The sequence below is a fragment of the Coffea arabica genome, chromosome 2c, assembly GCF_036785885.1.
Source record: "Coffea arabica cultivar ET-39 chromosome 2c, Coffea Arabica ET-39 HiFi, whole genome shotgun sequence".
In the NCBI taxonomy this organism is placed as follows: Eukaryota; Viridiplantae; Streptophyta; class Magnoliopsida; order Gentianales; family Rubiaceae; genus Coffea; species Coffea arabica.
In genome coordinates, this window is record NC_092312.1 from 72004239 (window position 1) to 72024831 (window position 20593).

At 35.9% G+C, this 20593-nt stretch overlaps 4 protein-coding genes, 1 long non-coding RNA gene and 2 other non-coding genes across 7 annotated transcripts in view; 2 read left to right on the top strand and 5 right to left on the bottom strand.

Moving 5' to 3' along the window:
- LOC113727773 (uncharacterized) overlaps window positions 1-1701 on the top strand; it is a 3566-nt gene extending 1865 nt beyond the window's left edge. The window contains exons 6-11 of the mRNA XM_027252114.2: window positions 63-141; window positions 222-274; window positions 935-995; window positions 1110-1192; window positions 1286-1377; window positions 1481-1701. Of these exons, the coding sequence (XP_027107915.1) occupies window positions 63-141; window positions 222-274; window positions 935-995; window positions 1110-1192; window positions 1286-1375 (366 nt within the window). The 3' untranslated portion in view covers window positions 1376-1377; window positions 1481-1701. The remainder of the gene's footprint in view (window positions 1-62; window positions 142-221; window positions 275-934; window positions 996-1109; window positions 1193-1285; window positions 1378-1480) is intronic.
- A 631-nt stretch (window positions 1702-2332) lies between these two features.
- LOC113727774 (pentatricopeptide repeat-containing protein At1g09190-like) lies at window positions 2333-5524 on the top strand. The gene has a single exon (XM_027252116.2). It carries the CDS (start codon window positions 2435-2437, stop codon window positions 3890-3892), a length of 1458 nt encoding a protein of 485 aa, XP_027107917.1. The 5' UTR covers window positions 2333-2434; the 3' UTR covers window positions 3893-5524.
- A 584-nt stretch (window positions 5525-6108) lies between these two features.
- LOC140036047 (uncharacterized) lies at window positions 6109-6874 on the bottom strand. Its single transcript, XR_011839943.1, has 3 exons — window positions 6723-6874; window positions 6528-6589; window positions 6109-6336 (listed from the first exon to the last, which is right to left on the bottom strand). It is a non-coding gene; the product is annotated as an uncharacterized lncRNA (long non-coding RNA).
- Window positions 6875-8562: 1688 nt separating this feature from the next.
- Window positions 8563-9969, bottom strand: LOC140036048 (uncharacterized). The gene is made up of 4 exons (XM_072077316.1): window positions 9468-9969; window positions 9307-9371; window positions 8956-9184; window positions 8563-8815 (listed from the first exon to the last, which is right to left on the bottom strand). The coding sequence occupies exons 1-4, from the start codon at window positions 9547-9549 to the stop codon at window positions 8667-8669; spliced, it is 525 nt and encodes a 174-aa protein (XP_071933417.1). The 5' UTR covers window positions 9550-9969; the 3' UTR covers window positions 8563-8666.
- Window positions 9970-10020: 51 nt separating this feature from the next.
- TRNAA-AGC (transfer RNA alanine (anticodon AGC)) lies at window positions 10021-10093 on the bottom strand. Its single transcript has one exon. It is a non-coding gene; the product is annotated as a tRNA-Ala (tRNA).
- Window positions 10094-11219: 1126 nt separating this feature from the next.
- LOC113729447 (small COPII coat GTPase SAR1A-like) lies at window positions 11220-14564 on the bottom strand. The gene is made up of 3 exons (XM_027253742.2): window positions 14216-14564; window positions 13743-13874; window positions 11220-11703 (listed from the first exon to the last, which is right to left on the bottom strand). The coding sequence occupies exons 1-3, from the start codon at window positions 14342-14344 to the stop codon at window positions 11383-11385; spliced, it is 582 nt and encodes a 193-aa protein (XP_027109543.2). The 5' UTR covers window positions 14345-14564; the 3' UTR covers window positions 11220-11382.
- On the bottom strand, window positions 12630-12750 carry LOC113728316 (small nucleolar RNA snoR83). The gene has a single exon (XR_003458044.1). It is a non-coding gene; the product is annotated as a small nucleolar RNA snoR83 (small nucleolar RNA).
- Window positions 14565-20593: the final 6029 nt, after the last annotated feature.

A 20593-nucleotide genomic window follows, 5' to 3' on the forward strand; every position in this document is an offset into this window, starting at 1 on the left:
CTTTTTCATACATTAGTAATTTTTTACCTTGGATTTTCATGACAGAGATTGTTGTATTGCAGGCAGGATACTACTGCTCGGTTTGTGAATGTGTAGTAAAAGATTCAGCAAATTACTTGGACCATATTAATGGGAAGAAGCGTATGTGTTCCATGTGTGTTCAAACTGTCCCTTTTGGACATTATTTCTGTCAATTAATGTGCTATTGTTTTTCCTTTTAGATCAACGAGCTCTGGGTATGTCTATGCGGGTGGAGCGGGCATCCCTGGAGCAGGTAAGCTTGTGCAATCTGTCCTTCAACTTCTTAGTCATTTTTTGTCTTGTGTTTTAGAAAAGAAATAATTTGGCTTTTGTCCAATGGGGAAAGGGGAAGGGGATTGGAGAAGATAGGGGGTTGCCAGGTTTGTGATTGAGACCATCTTTGGTGGCTGATTTTTATCATACTTTGCCACTAGATGTTATAAACTGTTTTGAAAGAGTTGGTATGTGCAAAGAAAAGAAATAACAAAGATCAACTGCTTAATGTTATTCTGTACAAATTTGAAAACATTATTGATCTGCTATGAAGACAACTGATAAATGTTTAGTTTGATAAGGGGTGCAAGTTTGCAGCATTAACTGAAGATGCAGTTTTTGGACTTCTCTCAGTTGTGTGGTTGATGTCGATATTATGTTTGGATTCATCTCTGGGTAAATATAGGTTGAAACTGCAACTACTACTATTTTTTCCCATAAGATTTATGTGCACAGACGTTTTGTTTTGAGCCGAAGTATGCCAATTGACATGCCATGCTCTGGAAAGGCTATTAGCAGGCCTATTCATGTAGTGCTCTTGTTTGCCATTCCTAGGAAATGATTTTAATCTTGTAAGTTTTTCTGGAACTGGAATGAAGGTTTTGGCTTCTAATGCAAGTGCTGAGAATACATATAACAGGTCCAGCAGCGGTTCGAGCTTCTCAAGAAACGGAAAGACACTGTAGGGTTTACTGAGCAAGGTAATATTTAAATAATTACTAATTGATGTTAAAGTATTGAGTAAAACGTGTTTCTCTTAGTTATTATACATGAATTATGATTGTCAGACTCATTATTGATTGTTTCCTTTGTAGACTTTGATGAGAGAATCTTGAAGCAGCAGCAAGAAGAGGAGGAAAGGAAGCGCCAGCGCCGTGAAAAAAAGAAAGAGAAGAAGGTTTGTACTTGAATTTCTGTAGTCTACTGCTTATTACTCATTTGGTTCTGACCCGTCATGAGCTTATGGTGCATGCTGATTTGTTCTACTCAGAAAGAGAAGGCTGTAGAAGAGGAACCTGAATTAGATCCTGATGTTGCGGCTATGATGGGCTTTGGGGGATTTCGATCTACCAAAAAGTGATGGTGCGCATGATTCGTTTGCCTGTTTATATCACCTTCATCTGATGTATTCCTTTTGAGCTTCTTTGTCTTGCTTTTGAACTGCTCTGATTGTACAAAATTGAAGGTTTTGTCATGGAAAGCCTGTGCAACTTGGTCTGCAAACTAGCTGGGTTGGCAAAGGAGGGTGTTCTATGAGATTGTCTAATTCTAGTTTAACAGACAGCAAATCCGAATGTAACTTGAGTTGTCAAAATATCAGCCTGCGCTTGGTAGGATTTTGTTGGGCTGATTTGTGTTTGACTTTTGCCCTGCTGCTATACAAATCAAATGCAATCTTTTGAGCAACTCTCTTGCCCTTTCCTGCTTCAAAAATTCAGGCCAACTATTATATGTTTCCACGAGTAATCATCATCTTCACAGATGCTACTGCCTGCAGGTTAATGAAATGTATTCCTGTGCGTTGCAGTTAGTAACCGTGAGACAGCAGCGTTATCTTAAACTTCTACCACAAAACTAATCCAGAGAAAAACAGTATGTAAAGAAACGCATCCTAAGCAATGTTCTAAAATTCATCTGTCCAGTTTCTTGCAACATTTGTTGATAAATTCCCTCAGACACTAAAGAATCCTATTCGGCAAAAATTAGGTAAGCAACTGCTTATAGGGTAGATTTCCTGTGTTTTGCCACCACTAGTTATGTTGAATAAGTTGCTAAACAAATGAAAAAATACGGCGAGAACTCCAAATGCAGCAGCATATTTGGAGGATCGGAATAGTCCCTCTCGATATATTTATCGATTATTATTTTACCTTACATGCTATCACTATAATATATATATATTTTTATTAAAAAGAGACTCAAAAATAATGACTTTGAGTTAAATAATGAATTTTGCTTCCGAGGGAAATGAAATGAATTTTTCAGTTGACAAACTATTTCTTTTTTTTGGAATATTTTGTTAGTCGTATTAATTAATTGTAAGGCATTCCACATAATTAAGCCAAAAAGGTTCCCGCCAAAATCCAACCCCCTTCTCCTCGTTTCCCGCTAACAGATCATGCTGAGCGAGAAATAGCGCATGAACAGAGGAAGCGGGAAGGCGGTGGAGCGGAGGCTCCTCCACCTTCTGCACGGCCGGAAAACCCGAACCCACCTCACTGAAATCCATGCTCACTTCCTCCGCCACCATCTCCACCACTCCAACCAGCTCCTCTCCCATTTCGTCTCCGTCTGCGGCTCCCTCAATAAAATGCCTTATGCCAACCTTATCTTTCAACAATTTCAACACCCCAATATCCTCCTCTTTAACTCCATGATGAAGGGCTACTCCTTATGCGGGCCTTACAAAAAATCCCTTCATATATTTACGGCCATGAAAAGCCGCGACATTATGCCCGATGAGTTTACGTTTGCGCCTTTACTTAAGGCGTGTACGAATCTTGGTGACCCTGAATTGGGTGAAGCGGTTCATAAAGAGGTGCTTGTTCTTGGGTTTGAGAGATTTGGGTCTATTAGGATAGGAATTGTGGAGCTATACTCGAGTTGTGAGAGGATGGATGATGCAAGGAAGGTGTTTCATGAAATGTCTCATTCAGATGTGGTTGTTTGGAACTTGATGATTCGTGGGTATTGTAAGATTGGAAATTTTAAAATGGGATTTCAGCTGTTCAGGCAAATGGATGAGAGGAGTGTTGTCTCTTGGAATACAATAATTTCGTGTTTGGCGCAGATTGGGAGGGATAAGGATGCTTTGGAGCTTTTTCATGAAATGCGGGATGGTGGGTTTGAGCCGGATGAGGCGACTGTGGTTACTATGTTGCCGGTCTGTGGCCGATTGAGGGAAGTTGAGGTTGGTAGGTGGATTCACTCTTTTGTCGAGTCAAATGGTCTCTTTCAAGATTTTGTAACAGTCGGTAACGCACTAGTTGACTTCTATTGCAAGTGCGGGGACCTAAATACTGCTTTTCTGGTATTTAGGAAGATGGCCAGGAAGAATGTGGTTTCTTGGAATGCAATGATTTCAGGTGTGGCTTTCAATGGCAAGGGGGAACTTGGGGTTGAATTGTTTGATGAGATGACAGATGAAGGTGTGAGCCCGAACGATTCAACTTTTGTGGGAGTTTTAGCATGTTGTGTCCATGCGGGATTGTTGCAAAGGGGTAGGGACTTGTTTAGCTTGATGTTTGGAAAGCATAGTATAAATCCAAAGCTTGAGCATTTTGGATGCATGGTCGATCTTCTTGGACGTAGTGGTTGCTTAAAAGAGGCCTTTGATCTAATAGAGACAATGCCAATGAAGCCAAATGCCCGATTATGGGGTGCACTGCTTAGTTCTTGCAGAACTCATGGTGATATGGAACTTGCAGAAAGAGCTGTTAAGGAGCTTATTAATCTGGAACCTTGGAATTCTGGAAACTATGTGCTGTTGTCAAATATATATGCAGAAAGGGGGGACTGGGATGAAGTTGAGAAGCTGAGAGTGTTAATGGGAGAAAACAGTGTGATTAAGGTGCCAGGACAGAGCATGTTTGGGTAATTCGCTGGTGCAATTGACGAACTCTTTTGTGAACATCTGATCTGTTAGTTATGGCAGATGGAGAGATGCATAGGCAACACAGCCAGTTGGCGCAAGGTATGAGATGAATTGAAGATCAGGCGTGAGAGATTGGCCCTCAATGCATGTGAGTCCGACCCATTTGACTCGCAACTGCTGGGAGCAAAATGTTTGAAAAGCAAAGATTGAACAGAAGAGCAAAGGCATTGGAAGCCAATATTGCTTGACTGACCGAGTAATTCCACAAAATTTTCAACAGAAGAAAATAATAAAGTAAAATAGCAGAATGGACAAAACTGGAAAATAGTTTGAATGTTGGATATGCAAAGATGGGAGCAGATATAATGTAGCAAATTTGATGAAAAAAAAAATGTCCTTTGTCGTCGGCCCTCTTTTCGCCAACTTTTCATTTTTTGACCAAAATTTTCATACCATATAACTTTTCTGCCCCCCCCCCCCCCCCCCTATTGGGTGGAAACAATTTCGTTTTCTTTGTTTCTATTATATTTTGTGTGGAACTTCTGAACAGAATACAAAGTGGCTCTTATGATCAAGGTCTTTATCAAAATTTTAATTTCCTTCAATGACACAAGTTTGATATAGCTGATCATATACCGGAAGAGCATTTATATTCCAATCAGAATATGGAACTTGTTTAGTAATTATAGTTGAAAAAAAAAAGTGAGTCTTCATCTTCCATACCAATCTCTATCTGGTGCATTTTATCTGACAAACAGATGTTGAATCCCATAAAACGAGGTCAAATTTAATGGTACTACGATCAGAGTGACTGCATCTGAGAACCTTGGCAAATCACCTACGCCAGTTGGTAATTAATTCAACCCCCCCCCCCCCCCCCAAAAAAACCAGCCCTGCATATCTTATACATTGCATGGGGCATAACCATGTCCAATTACATAACAATTGTAGAATTAATGAACAAGTACTTTGCATGGAATTTAATGGGAGATTTACATGAGAAGTGAAGAGTTTGGGACGCATTGGTTCCGCGGAAGACATGCTATATCCTTTAAGGAAGAATCCCATGAGCCTCGTAAGCTCTATAAATAGTATTCACTAGCATTCTGTCATCGCATCAGCGTACGACCTAGAGATTTTTGAGTTTGGGTGACCCTTTATTGGAAAAATCTGTTGAAGAAGGAAAAGATGGAATACAAGAGTAGTTGCTGTTCTTCGAGGAAGTACACCTCCAGCTCTGCAGCTGCAACCACTCCGAAGAAGGAACCGACAGTTGTAACGACAAAAAAGGACATTAAGACAGAGAAGGAGGCTGCTGCTGTTCCTGCTGCAAGTCAGGCTGTTCCAGTAGCTAAAGACATTAAGACTGAGGAGAAGGAGACAGCTGCTGTGAAGCAAGAGCCAGTGAAGGTGAATGTTGGCGTCCGGGGAGGTGGTGAGCCTTCACGTGATTAAGTAACTGCATATTATTATGGGGCCTGTGGCATATGGTAGTCAGATATAAAATGATGAAGTGATTAATATCCTCGTGAATCTTTAGTAGTTGTAGTTCTGCGTAATAAGAATGCTGGTGCAGGTTCCCTCTATGTAAAATCCGATTTTATCAATCTATATTATGTGAGTTCTTATTCTCTACTGCGCTCTCTGTCTGTGAAAAAAATCCTAGAAGTATAAGGGTGATTTTATTCGGTAGGGCTGTGACAATGATGTTGTCTAAAATTGGAATCTGATTTGAATCTTGATGTTGCTTGGTATATTGACTGAGAAGTTAAAACAGGAGTAAGTATGCATAATCAACTCCGGGTTGGTTGCAGCCGATGCTGTTGCCTAAAGATTAATGAAAGGAAGTTTGCGATAAATATGGTGCATTTTCTTGATGTGATAGCGTTTTACACGTATAGAAACTTTTAAGAAGAGCATACATGCTACTCCACATATTGGACATTTTTAATGATGATGCAGAAGCCAAAAAAACGAAAGTGCTGTGACGGGTAAGGCATGGTATCTGAAGGTAAAGTGACTTCTGCTTGAATAACTGAGACCACCATGTACGCAAGCTGCACATCAAAGATAACTATGAATGATAAACTTGCAACCTTCTACAGATCTGTGTCACTGGATATTACTCCAAAACATCATTTAATTATAATTGACATGATTGATTGATTACATTTGCTAACTGGAGCGAAATGCCGTGCTACTTTAGTAGATTAATACCTACCTCTTTGATCAGTACAGCTGCATCCAGAATCAAGTGCATTGCTTATGTCTTGAGTTGTGGCTTTATTGTCGAATAGATAGTTAGGAGCTAACTTGTCAATGCACTTCAGTAGCAGCTTGGTCTCCAAAAAGCAAGGTCCTTTGCAGAATTTCTCTGTACTGTTGCTTGGGATGTATATGACACCACTATGGTTTAATCTATCTGCTTGATCACAGCCAATATAAGTCTGTTTCAGTCATATTCCAGAAGGAAAACAAAAGGTAGTTAGAGGGAGCCCTTCACCCCTTTAATCAGCAGATAACAATTGATCTTTAGAGAAAGAGAAGACACACCAAAACATAAAAGAAAGGAGAGGGGGGGGGGGGCAAAGGAAGCCAGGGAGGTCTTGTAGATATGCTTTATTAACATGTTACTCACTACTTTGTTGTTGAAGCACAAAAAGGTTGGGTTATTGTCTTGATTTGCATCCTGTGTATGCCCTGTTGATTGTTTGTATAAAGAAAAATGTTCAGGATTATTGGACATAGGCAGATGTCCACAGAGGGAAAATCAGCTAACATGAGAACCGAAGAAAAGATAAACCAGTTGCAGTTGTTCAGGAAACACTATTACCTAAGTTGCAGCAGGAAATAGCCATAAATAGTGAAAGCATGAAGCATCTCGATCTCACTGAAAAGATTGAGACTATCATGGATGTAATTAAATAGACCATTGTTAGGATGCTAGAATAAGGAAAATGGACAAACTTTCATGCTATTTTTGGAATTTAGAGGATGGTTGGAGGAAATATAGATGATGTTACTCTATGCTTTGATTTCCTGTCAATCATTTATGCCACTTGGAAAAATTCTATGGAAGAAGACATATATGTAGTCGATATTTTACACAACTTACCTGTAAGGAAAAGCACATATGGAGACATATGGAATATGAATAAGGGAGTTTGGTAATATTAGCCACCAACTTCCGCACTTGTCCCCAAACGTTTGAAAGGAAGGTAAACCTTCTAGACTGGATAAAATATTCCAACATTATCTCTTGATCCTTCTATCCAAGTCGTCTTCTTGAGGAATTTTTTTTTTTTGGTCATAAGGAAGTAACATGCCACAGTGGTGATATGCATCGTGGGTAATGATTAATACCATATGTACGTATAACTTCCAATTATCCAATGAAAACTGATGAACTCAACCTGCCTCTTCTTGGCTATGGGATATAGAGTTTCACAAGCTATATTGCTCTCTTAATGTCCCAAATCTTTCGGTCCCTGGAGATTTTTGAGATTAGGTAGTTCCCCAAAAACGACATCATAACTTCAAAGGTACTTCGTAAACAGATTGTTATGTGCTTTCGTCTTTGAGAATGCATGATTCCCGGTAGCGTCCTGCTGACTCTGTTGGTGACTTGGTGTTTTCTTTCAGCATTTTATTGCCCATAAGAGAAACAATTATGCTCTTTTATTGTCCCAGTTTCTGAGTAATTCCGGCTTTCTAAACAGGATGGCCGTACAGATTTCTTGTTTTGGAACAAGGCTCTCAAATTTCAAGAACCATGAAAGGCCGCATGTTTAACAGGCAAATTTCCGTTGGTCTTTTGAGAAAAATTGGTGAAGAAAAATAATAGATGATGCCTCTTCTATGCCAGTTCTGGTCCAGAAAGATATTAGTCCTTTCAAAACTTTAGATGAAATTTAATGGAAATAATTCTGCAAGGACTTGAAACTGTTCAGATCATCACCCCTTGTATTATTGGATCAAAGTATTGGCTCTCAGCATGAGGTAAAGTGACATATTTTTTCTGTTATACGGTAAGGTTCATGAGAACACTTACAGAGCAGTGTGATCATTTTCCCATTAAGATTCTCACATTCTGAAAAATAAATCAATACCTCCACAGAAATGATACTTTATTTGAATGCATCTTATAGATAACAAGTTTTCTGAACTCCAGAACTCTTAATTGTAAGCAAAGCATTTTTTGTCAGGACTGAGGCCATGGCAGGGCCAACAGTACTCAAGGGTTGCTGAGAAGCTACGTAGAGCCCAGCACAAAGTAGAAATTCCAGCTCCTAACTCTGGCTACTTCATGCTTTCTTGGTGCCAAATCTGTCAACAACTGCTGGGATGCATGATATACCACCTGCTAAGGTAGGAATTCCAGCTGAGTGTAGTTTGGCATACGTAGCTTGACCAAATTGCTAAGTAAAGTTCATTATCCTTTTTCCTATATTTTACAAAGTTAAACGAGTAAGATGGTTTGCTTAGTGTCAACGCTCGGCCGGCCGGAAATTCGATGATCAAACCTTAATATTTATTCCACCGATGAGATTATGGAAATGAATAAGAGTATCTGGATCTTTACATGAAGAAAAGCTGTTTGAAGGTTGATTTTCTCACAGAAAGCTACTCATGTAAAAATAGACGTAGTAATAGGAAGATTTCAGATAAATGCATGAAAGATGAAACCAGTGCATGCAGCTGATATAACTTTGTAGTCCACAAATCTAGAATACATTTTCCAGCTCTGTACTTCCCCTCCCTGCTGTTTTTTTGAGACTTAAACATGTTGGAAAAGTAACAGGCAAAACCCTCCTAATATGAAAGACATAGCATAATGTTGAAACCCGATTGGTGGAGCACTGCTATAGAAATTCAAACCGCAGGATTCATGTAGTCTATTCAAATCATCTCCAACAATAAACGTCTCTGCGAAAAAAAAAAAAAGAGACAGAGAACAGAAATGGGATGCAAAGGTCAACAATTTCATTACCTCGCTCAAAGAGAAGATATCAATTATCAAACGCAATTCAAGTACAGATGATTTTGCTTCATAATTAACGATCTACCTCTTTGATTACTGTATCTATTACATCCAGTATCAAGTGCATTTCTGATAAACTGAGTCGTGGCCCCGTTCAAAAACAGGAAGTTGGATGCCATCCTATCAATGCATTTAAGCAGAGATTTAGTCTCAGATAAGCAAGGTCCATTGCAATAATTATTTGTTGCTTCACAAGGAACGTAAAGACCCCCGCTTTGGTCTAGCTGATAGTCTTTATAACATCCCCTGTATATCTTTTTTGTTTTCAGATCCAGAACAAGATTTAGGACACAGAACCAAATAATAACAAAGAAGAAGAAGAACTCGAAAGTGCCTGTTCTAGACATCTAGTTCATGATTATGCTGAGGCACCTACAAGTTTGTTGTCGAAGCACAGCAGCGCGTTGCCAGCAACTTGCATGGGATTTATCTGTGCATATCCTGTTGATTGGTCCATCAAAATTTTCATCATGCACAAGTGTAATATATAGTGCAACAATTTTTTCTCAATTTTTCCGAGTTAAAACAGTTACCTACCTAAGTGGCAACAAAAGATAGCAGCAACTGCAAGGAGAGCAAGTATGAAGCATTGTTTCCTCAAGAAACTTAAGGCTACCATAGGAGTAAGTTAGGATGAAAAAGATAAGAGGATTTGCAGAGGTAGTGAATGGTATCAGCAAAGGAAATACTGCGCAGTTTGATAATGATTATCTTCTTGAATTATATAAAGGGCGCTGATCTGATAGGTCAAGGTGAACATACCATCGCTTGTAGAAGAAGAGAAAGGATATCAATCAACTCTTTTTTAGTGAATACAGGTAAGACCAAATTAAGGATTTGAAAAGAATACACTAAGTTTGGTGTGTAAGCAGCCACCAACTCCTACTTGTTCTTAAATTTCTATGGCTTGGAGGCAGGAAAAACCACATTTTAATCTCTAATTTGACAGAAGTGACGGTAAGAATAAGGTTTGATTTGAGCAGTATCAACAGAAGATTCTTATGTCATGAATTAGTTCTGACATCTTTTGTTGTGTGTGTCACAGCAGGGGGAGGAAACATACACAGATTGATTAAGAAATAAAAAAGGATGGAGATGCGGGGTATCGATCCCCGTACCTCTCGCATGCTAAGCGAGCGCTCTACCATCTGAGCTACATCCCCATTGATGCTAGTGGGGCATCTATAAAATCCATATTTGCAATTAACTTTGCTTCTCAGAAGACTTGGACGATATAAAATTGGACAACAAGGCCTTGTTTGCAAGCAAATTTTTGGCCAAGTTCGTTTGTTACAAGTTTTTTACCAACTTTAATTACAGTAACTTCAAAAAATTTTTAAAAAATTTTAAACTATACACTTCAAAATATTCAAAAATTTACACACTTCAAAAACTTTTCTATAACTTCTACAGTAAATTACAATAAAGTTTTGGACAGACACCTAAAAAATTCACTTGCCAAACGGGGGCTTTGTTTTCTCTCCTACTTCCATCAAGAAGCGTTAGCTCCTTTAGCATTGACGTCGAGTTTGGACGAGATAGGTTGTGATGTAAAACCAGAAATCAGACCACTATTATCGTAGGAAACAAGGACGTCCCAAGAAAAACTAGTGCCATGTACCAATATCAAACAACCCAAAACCTCCAACAATTAAGAGTCAAGTGTCGCTTAAACAGGAAAAAGTTGATATCTTGAGCCCTCAATCATTCATCCAAGTGTCGCTTAAACAGGAAAAAGTTGATATCATGGGCTCTTCAATCATTCATCTGAAACACTTAAAAAGGTGTCACTGAAGCAGGAAAAGATTGATACATTTGGTGATTGATTAATTCGTGTCTCTTCACATTAATATTAACGGGAATCCAGCCACTTCATTTCACTATGACTCAGCAAAAAATGAAATCCAGTGCAGCCATGCTTCTTCACAAGTGGTCTTGGAGGGAAGGATGTAGAGTGCCCATCTCAAATCACAGCAGGAGGGCACTTGACTCCTGTAAGCCAGATGACAAAAATGATACACTGTCGGTAAGCAATTCTCAGCATTTCTGACATACATCACCTAGCCGTGTTTCATCCACGCACTGGTTGGAACATGTACCGTTGGCCAGATATTACCAGACAAGCTGCAAATATGTAGACACAGACAGTTGACTTTGCAGCTGAAAAAGCAGGAATCCTCCACCGTTTTTTGGGAAAGCTAACAAAATCCTCGAGAACAATAACAAATACAAGAGGCAAAAACAATGCAGCATTCTTCTCTCCAAATCTGATAGACAAAGCATCAATCATTGATAGTAATACTAAATGACGTAGTTACGTCTGTATGTCATTTCACCAAAAACTGAGAATATCCAGTAGTACTTCCAGACACACATGTTCTACTCCATTTTGGCAGGAGTTACATTTTAAAAGAAAAAACAGCTCTCTTTCTCACCCCCCCACTAAAGCCCACTACTTTATATATTGAGACATCCATTTGAAGCCTTCTCCATAACCCATTTTGCGCACAATGCTGCACATGAAGACCTCAAGGGGACGGACATTTGAGTCTGCCAAGTTTACCTTGCCCTTTCCAGTAGTGATGCCTGTCAGGCCCATGTGGTAACGCAGCTCGTCCTCAGAAGCTGCATAAGGAATGTCTATCTTGTTCCCCAGAATAAGGAAAGGGACATTTGCCAAGGACTCATCAGAGAGAAGAGCATCCAGCTCTTTCTTTGATTCTGCAAACCTTTCTTTGTCATAAGCATCCACGAGATAAACAACTGCATCCACCTTCACACCCAAATTTGCATGTTATACACATGGTATTGACCAATTACAATTTGAAAAGTATTCCTAAGCAAGAATATAACAAAGATAAACCGCTACAGAAATGGGATAGAAAAACCAACAACTTCAAATCAGCCAGGTCCTGAGAAACAAAAGCAAGATATAATCCAATCCTATCCACAACTCAATAGATTTTCTTTGCCTCTTTTATCAAAAGAACATGTGCATGAACATAAGCTAGCTACAGAAACTAGTATATCACCACCAGAAAAAGGAATGCTTGATATGTCATGCAAATATGATCTAGCAACACCATAAAAGCTTAAAAAATGAAGACATATCCTAAGCCAGAATATCAAAGGAGAAGAACATTAGAAAAGAAAACAAATCATGAAATGCTAAATTTTGCACAGCGTCCTAAAAGATTTTGTGCTACACACTTGAAAAATGTCAGCAGTCCAAGCCACAAAATCAGGTGCAAACGCAATATGGCATCTAAGAACCTGCTTTAACCTTCAAGCTAGTAGAACCTGACAACTTGAAAACTTTCTGTAAGTGCACTCAACAGCTTAAAACATACACTCCAGATCATAACAGTTCAAAGTCAAATATGCGGAAACAGTTCATGTATTGCATGCCATCAAGAAGACCATTTCTTCCATCTGTATTAGCCAAATTGTTTATTTTCTAACTTCATTAAAAATAAACCTATATCCTCATCAGACACGAGAAGTTTCATAAAACATCATAGATCCCTCAAAAAAGCTATGTGATACTCTTTGTTGCATTCATTTTCCACATATAGAGCCAAATAAAGGAACAAAGAGTACTTTAGGAACTGATAATTAATAATCTAAGGTATAATTTCTAAAGGTAACAAAATAAACCCATAAAAAAGATAGAAACAACATTTTCACAGCGAAGTTAATATTTGTCGGGCAAGGTACTATTGAAACACCTTCTGGAATATAAAAGGTATTATCAGCGAACTTCCACATCGATATTGGCCTCCCATGAATCAAATAAACATAGAAAACGTTCATTTGGGATTAATGAAGGCACTTAAACATCTTGGCAAATGAGAGAAAGCTCATTTATCCTCTATATAAATGGTTCCCATTCATTCTGTTAGATGCCAAACTAATAATTGTTCTCTTAGGTCCCCTACACCTCGTATATTAGACTAAAGCACAGCCATTGGGGGAAAAAAGGAACTTTCATGTAAACCTGGAAAAAAATAGAACAACCTTGAAATATTCAGAATAAACTGATAAAAATTGTTGAAGTAGGTATATAGACATTGCTAAGCATATAACAAGGTTCACTACAATCTGAAGCATATTAAGGCAAGTTTTTTATTGAGACTTCAACCAGCAAAAGACACATTATAAAACCTGGTTCTTCGAAAATTAAAAGGATGGACAAGGAAAAAAACCAGGGGGGAAAAGAAGCCAAAGAAACACGACAAAAGAAATTCGCTCCACAAATAGAGCATTCCATGCTGAAGAAAATAGAACTTTGCCCCAAGAAAAAAAACTTATCAGTGAATGCTAGAGTGGAACTTAAGGGAAACACACAGAAGGGGATAAAAATTGGGCTACTATGCATCTAACGGAAGGCGAATTTAGAGGAGGGTGTGAAAATAGGGCTGTGAAAATGCTTTTAGAGAGTGTGAAAAATTTAGCACTGTTTTTCACACCATTTTCTGGTCCATGTATAATCTATTATGCTAATATGCAAGGGAAGCTCGGGAATGGAAATGCTTATTATACTTTTATATCATTTTTTAGATTTAGATACATGGACTGACTTTGTTACATGAAAATTAAAATTAATGCTATATTTCAAACCACAACGAAGCCAACTGAAATGGTCAGAAACCTCAAGGAAGGTTTGTGAAATAATCCCAAAATCTGATCAAGAAAATAGAAAACCTAACAAAGATAAAACACAATAACCCAATACATGGGATTTGCGCTTCAATCTTGCACCTAATATCGCAGCCAAAACCAGTAGACAAAGGAGGAAAAAAGAAATTATACCTTGGCATAATAATCTTTCCAGACTCTGCGAGCGATCTGATGGCCTCCCAAGTCAAAAGCCTTAAACTTAATTTGGCCAATACTCAGCTCCTCAGACGTCGGGTACTGCGTTGGCTGATGTTGAACCAATCTCTGCCCACAAAATACAAATAATTCATTCAATATCCAAAATCCCTTTACATCAAATTAGTACTTTCAACAATTCCCTTCTCCACGTGCAACGAAATCCAAGAACCAAAAAAGATAAGCATTAATCGGGTGAAACACCTTAGGAAACCTATTACCACCACTCCCAACTATATTTCTCTAAATTACAACAACAATTTTACCAAACCCACAAAATCAGCTCAACAAATCAATGAATCAAAGGAACCCCGTAAACAAAAGCTAAATTCCTTTATTCATCTCAACAAATATAAGTTAACGAACCACAAATATTGTACGCATGAGGAAAAAGAATGAAAAAGTTATACCTCATCTTTCAACATATGAAGCAAGGTGGTTTTGCCGGCATTATCGAGGCCCAGAAACAAGATCTTAGCCTCCTTTTGCCACAGTCCTAGCGAGGCCAATATTCCGTAGAACCAATCCAACAAAAACATCTTCGAATCCTTGTAATTATAATTCACCTCAAAATTCCTCAATTAATCACCCCCAATTTCCCTAATCCACCTCCGATCCCTACAAAAATAAACCTCACCAGTCGGATCGATGGACGACAAGAGAAGAGAGAATCAAAGAAAGGCGAATTTAGAGGGTGGGAAAAAATTGGGCTAAATTTACTGTGCGCTGATTTAGAGAGAGAAAGAAAGAGCAAAAGGTGGGTTGGTGTGGACGGGTATCGTTATTTATAGAGGGAACCTAGAGTTATTACCGTGCACTAGCGGACAGAAGATGCTGAACTCTGGTATCAAACCGTTGCCTGTTGGGTATCGGAATCAACATGCTATCGTACATGATTCCTTTTTTTAATTTTTATATATAGTGCATGCACCATGAGGCTATAATATCTAAAACAAAAAATATATATATATTAATATATATAAGAAATAAAATCTTAAAGTTATTTGATGAATCTCTAATTTTGTGCTTTAATAAATTTTTAATTATAAAATTTTAAATCAATTTTTGTTGTCGATGAGGTCTAAGTCTAGTCACAAATTAGCTAAAGTTGAGACTGAATTAATACTAATTTTAAAAATTTTATAACAAAAATAATTTTGCTAGAGGCAACTTATCAAATACTATCTTGAAGAATTGCAAAAAAGACTTTGGGTACTTGATTTCTTCTTCTTCTTTTTTTTTTTTTTTTTGTTGTTGTTGCTTTTTAAGTCAAAGGTGAATCTAGGATTGCTTATCTCAAATATTTGTGAGAAATCAAAAAGGAAGAAGAGAAAGATAGCATCATGGTGGTTGTTGGTGCCTTTTTCTTTTTATTGTTCTTATTGAATTTCCTACTCTTGGTACTAGTTTATTGTACTTCTTTTGGCTATAAATTTGTTTGGATAGTTTATGATTTGTACAAATATAATTGTTTGCACTATAAATACATTTTTTTTATCTTACTTGTATTACATTAAAAAAGCGTTACTGTGGAATTGTTTGATTAATCGTTTATTAGCAAAAATTATTTGCTTGCATAATCAATATATTTTTCAACTATTTTTTATGTCAGATATATTATATTAAAATTGTGTTATAGTATTTTTCTGAAAAAATTATCTCAAATATGTATTTGCTTCTAGGTACAAATTTGTTTAGATAGTTTGTTATTTGCGCAAATCTATTTATTTGTATTATAAACACATTCTTCAACTATAATTTTATTTCACATATATAACATTAAATAAGTGGTATAATATTTGTTTTTACAAAATTTATCCATAATTTCCTATCCCAAACGCACTCTCAAGTTTACCCCTTTTGTACTATTCCAACTCCCCCTGCCCCAGCCCTTTTATTTTGACTAAAAATCAGGGAATCGTCATTGGGTATATACAGGCCGTTGGATCAGCCCAAAACAAAGAGGAAAGCCGTAAGTATGTTGTCACCGGGTAAATTCTAACCGTTGGATTCAGCTCAAAGGAAACGGATAGTCTATGGTCTCACGTCGTCACCTGGCGAGGTAAAACCGTTGGATTTCAACCCAAAGTAAAGAAATGCGATTATTATTGAAATCAACACCGTCCGATCAAGACAAAGGGATAACGACAAGATTGCGATCCCAAGTGTAAAGGCGTGTTTGATAAAATTAAAATTTAAAAATTTAAATGTAAAATTTAAATATTTTAAATTTTAAAATTTTTAAATATTAAATCAAATATATTTAAATTTAAGTGTATAAGTGAATAGTTTATCACTTATTTTTTAGAGCAAATTTTATCTAAAAAATTCAATAATACTAACACTTAATCAATTCAGATCAATTTTTTATTATCAAAAGCGTCTGAATATGTTAAAATCTAAATATATTAAATTTAAGTGTTGAATTACGTTATCAAACAGAACCTAAATTTTTTTTTCGTAGCTCCACGCTTTCACTATTTTTTTTTTTTTTTTTGGTTTAGTCACGCTTTCACTATTTGATTAGCACGAGTGATGGTCTTATTTTTATCGATTTGACTATTGAATGAAAAATTATATGGAATATTTAAGCAAGTGTTCTTCAAAAGTGAGTCCGCTCTATCAGCTTTTAATCCACAAAATATCAAGATTTAATAGAATTATGTAAGCGTTATTAGTGTTTATTCTTTGTTCAACAAATCAAATGACTTGTCAACTAGTATAAGAAAAATACAGTAATCTGTATTTGTACAATATCGCTCGAATGGACAACAAACTGAGAATGTTTCAAGGGTTGTCAACTTCACAGAAAGTAATCAAGAATCCTGCTTTCAAAGTTTGTGAAGATTAAAAATCATGAAGTTGGATGCCTTGCAAAGACAGTCACTATGGGCTGTGATCGATGCATTTGACTATTTTATGCACATGTTTTTGCTCTGCAAGTTCACCCTTGACCAAATCATCACAAGGAGTTATAATAATTTATTTGGAAGTTATTTGAATTATAATTGTGGGACTTTCATTACAAGAAGTTATAATAATTTATTTGGGAGTTATGGAAATTATAATTGTGAGAGTTACAATGCGTTTTGAATGGAGTTATTATACAATTATTTGAATTAGAGTTACAAATGAATTATTTGTTTCAAATGAGGAATTAATTGAGTCTTTATAACCCATTCAAATGTGGATTAATTTTTTTTAGGTTACAAATTCTACTAATTAACTACAATTTAAAATGGAAAAACCGTTACACATTTTCAACCCCTTTTTCTTAAGGTTTTGTAGCCTATAAATAGTGAAATTCTTTGGAGAATTTGTGACACGCACTTCAAGATCATTCTAAATACTATTTTCCTCACACTCATTTATTTCTCCCTCATTCTATTTTCTTTGGGCAAAGTAAGATATTGGGAAGCTTCTGCTTCCCTTGGTTGTTCAGATCAAAGGGAAGCAACAACTATAAAGTTGGGCTGTTGTATCCTGAAGGCGGCACGCTAGACTTTCTGCATCGGTTTAAAAAATACCGTAAGGACGTGTATCGTCTTAAAGAGAGCGTTCTACGCGCCTCAGCCCTACCGAACTTTTTAGTAGCTATCAATTTCAAGGTGGACGGATTGAAAATCAGAAGTTGTTCATCCAATAATTTTAAAATCTAGTTCGCATATCAACCCATGCCAGAATAACTTTTGATGGTACAAATTATTTGCAATATTGAGATATGAGATTTTGTTAATTTCTTTGTTAAATCCTACTAGAGAAATTACTGTTACTTATATGATTAATTTGGTCTAGGACGAACAATTTTAAGACGATAAGCCTTTTCACATAAGATAAGGTTATCGTTGCATGTTTTGCTTCTAAATAATCGAATCATAAAACTAACATAATCCCGATGATAAGAATCTTACATGGTGCATAACATAATCAGGACAAACTTTAATAAACAAGATATTTCATGTGAATGGTCATAATTATAGACTCAGACTAGAAAGGATAATATCCATTGGTTTTATGTGCTTTGGAGTCTGGTATCAATATTGTGTATGCACCTATAAATAATTTGCAATATATACCTTTGAATCCAAGTTGCCTATTATTAACAGAATGTCATGTATTTGATTGTTTAAGGGAAACATGATACTTGCATGATGTCTTTGAATATCAGTAGACCAAATACAATAATTTTTTGCTATTTTTTGATTTTTTAATATATGTTGTATGAATCAACTATTTTGGCATGAGGTTGTCATGTTACATAGTGAACTTTCAATGTCTCTTATATTAACGGATTTATTCCGATTGAAAATTTTGGCATTGACATATAAATGATTAATTTGGTGATAAAGATATATATTTCATGAAATGCATGTATAACGTGGCCAGTTATTGTCTTAAAAATAGTGGTATCAAGGTGTATCAAAAAAAAAAAACTACAATTATGAGGGTTCAAGTTATATTTAAATAGTGAGGGTTTAAAATTCTCTAGTTTTGTCTTGAATTCATATGGTTTTAGTCCAGCTTGAGGTTTGCATTTTCACAAGCAATAAACGGTATTGATAATACATGAAGAAAAGATGACACTATCACCAAGAAAAAATTATATACATGGATAATAGATTTAGTGGCATGAAGCTGTGAAATATAAAGTTATTAGCCATATAATTCTCAACAATTCTATTCTCTTGACTTGTATTTTGTTAAAATTGTGAATATGAACTTTTGAGTTGAAAATGTGATATTGTACATTGAAAAATTTGTATTCGAGTCAAAGGCCATCAATTTGCAGGCAACCAACAACTTTTGGATTTGTATTAAATTATTTCATGTTATTTGCTATGTGGTTGTCTTTGTATTTAATGCAAACTGGAATACTTAATTTTCATGCCAAGCACAACTATAGTGAGACTATGCTTGGATGGAAACGCGGACAGTGAATGTTGACTAAGCTGGTAGTTATGAATTTTGAAACCTTTGAGATTTTTTATTATAAGGCTTGCATTACTTGCAAATTGAATTTTGAAATTAAAGCATAACAGTGCATTGACTATTATATTTTTTGAATTTTCTTAATCTCTAATTTGAGTTGTGCAAATTAAAAAGTGAGGCTTGATTTGGATAGAGTTGAATTACTTATGAAGTTTTCTTGCAAAAGAAAATTCATTGAGGATTATGAGAATGGCGGGTTACTAGATTATCAGCCACTGAGAAGATTACAGAAATGATGGAAATCAATGTGGCTTTGCTTGATGTGAGCAAATATATGCCCACTCTACTTGCTCCTATTTAAAAAAAAAAAACTTTATATTCAAAGATTTTGAACTGGTTGTGAAATTGCTAAGTAATTTTAGATGTGTCTTGTTTTATCTATGCACATGAAATCTAATGATGAGGTTTTAAGAATAAGTAATTGACTAAAGAATGCAATGCATTTTATTATTGCCTAATCGCATTCAATTTTAAAAGTTCATTACTTTAATGTGTACGATCTCATAGTTTTGAAGTATGCCTAAAAGACTTGTATATGAATATTTTCTTGGTTTGGGTTTTCAACGTGATTGCCAAAAAAAAAAAAAATGCTATGCAAAAGTATAAGTCTTATGACATTATAGTTCAAACAATTGTAAACCAGTAGGCCATTAACTTGAATTCAACTGCAGTCGAGATACACTAAACACAATGCATGTATGACTTGGAGTCAAGTTCAATTTCCAAGTCTATAGACAGCCTCATTTTAAACAATGATGATCTCAAAATATATGAATGACTTTGCAACTATTTAGTTGTTGAATGTGTGTGATTTTGAAAATTAAAAAAAAGTCAAGTTTCTTGTTGATGTTAATGTGTGATTTGTAGCCAATAAGATGGCTCTTATGCTTATGTGCTACTTTGAGTGTATATCATTTTGAGTACCTAGAACACTATTTCTGCACTATCTTAACATATGAACTCCATGAGTAGTCTTGAATGAATAATTGTTAGAAATAGAAGGGGTATGTAATTACATGATAACATTGCATTCTTCAATTGAGTGCATGACTATGACACGTTGAAGAATAGCTTGAGTAATTTGAAATACTATGTAGATAAATATCTAAATAGTATCTGCAGAATTGAATGAATCATTTGTTAATGCTTTACCACTATGTGTTTATAAAAAAAAATATCAATGTATTCTCTATGCTAATATTCGGTACTTTATTGGTTATCAATATAAATTTCATCTTTTATTAGATTGTTTTGTGGCATATACTCCCAATGATTTTGCACAAGGTAATGTTGCCTAAAATTGTAATTGTTACATCTGTTTTCAGTCTTAAATTAGTGAGTACTATTTTACAATTCCTTTTAGTTTGTTGAAAAAGTTTAAACTTGGGAGGTTGTTAATTTTTGTGATAGTTAAAAGCTACTGAACAGTACTCCAGTCACTTGATATGGATTGATTATGATAAATAGTGGGGGTGTCTAAATCCAATGGCTAATATAGAACGTGACTTTTAAATGCTATATGCATTTACTTTACCATCTTGGTACAGAATTTGAAATTTGATTGTGAAATTATCTTGAGAATTATATTATGAGTTTTTTATTCCTTGGTTTGAGTGTGCAGATTAGTGGCGACCAATAAATGATGCGTAATGCCAAGGTTTTAAAAACACGGCGGTAATAGAAGTGGTGAAAAAAAAAAAAAGATGATATCATTTTATTACTCAATTTATGAGTATAACTTTTGGATTTATTTTGACTCTTATTTTGATTTGCGTAGACTAGCACTCACTAAAAAGTAT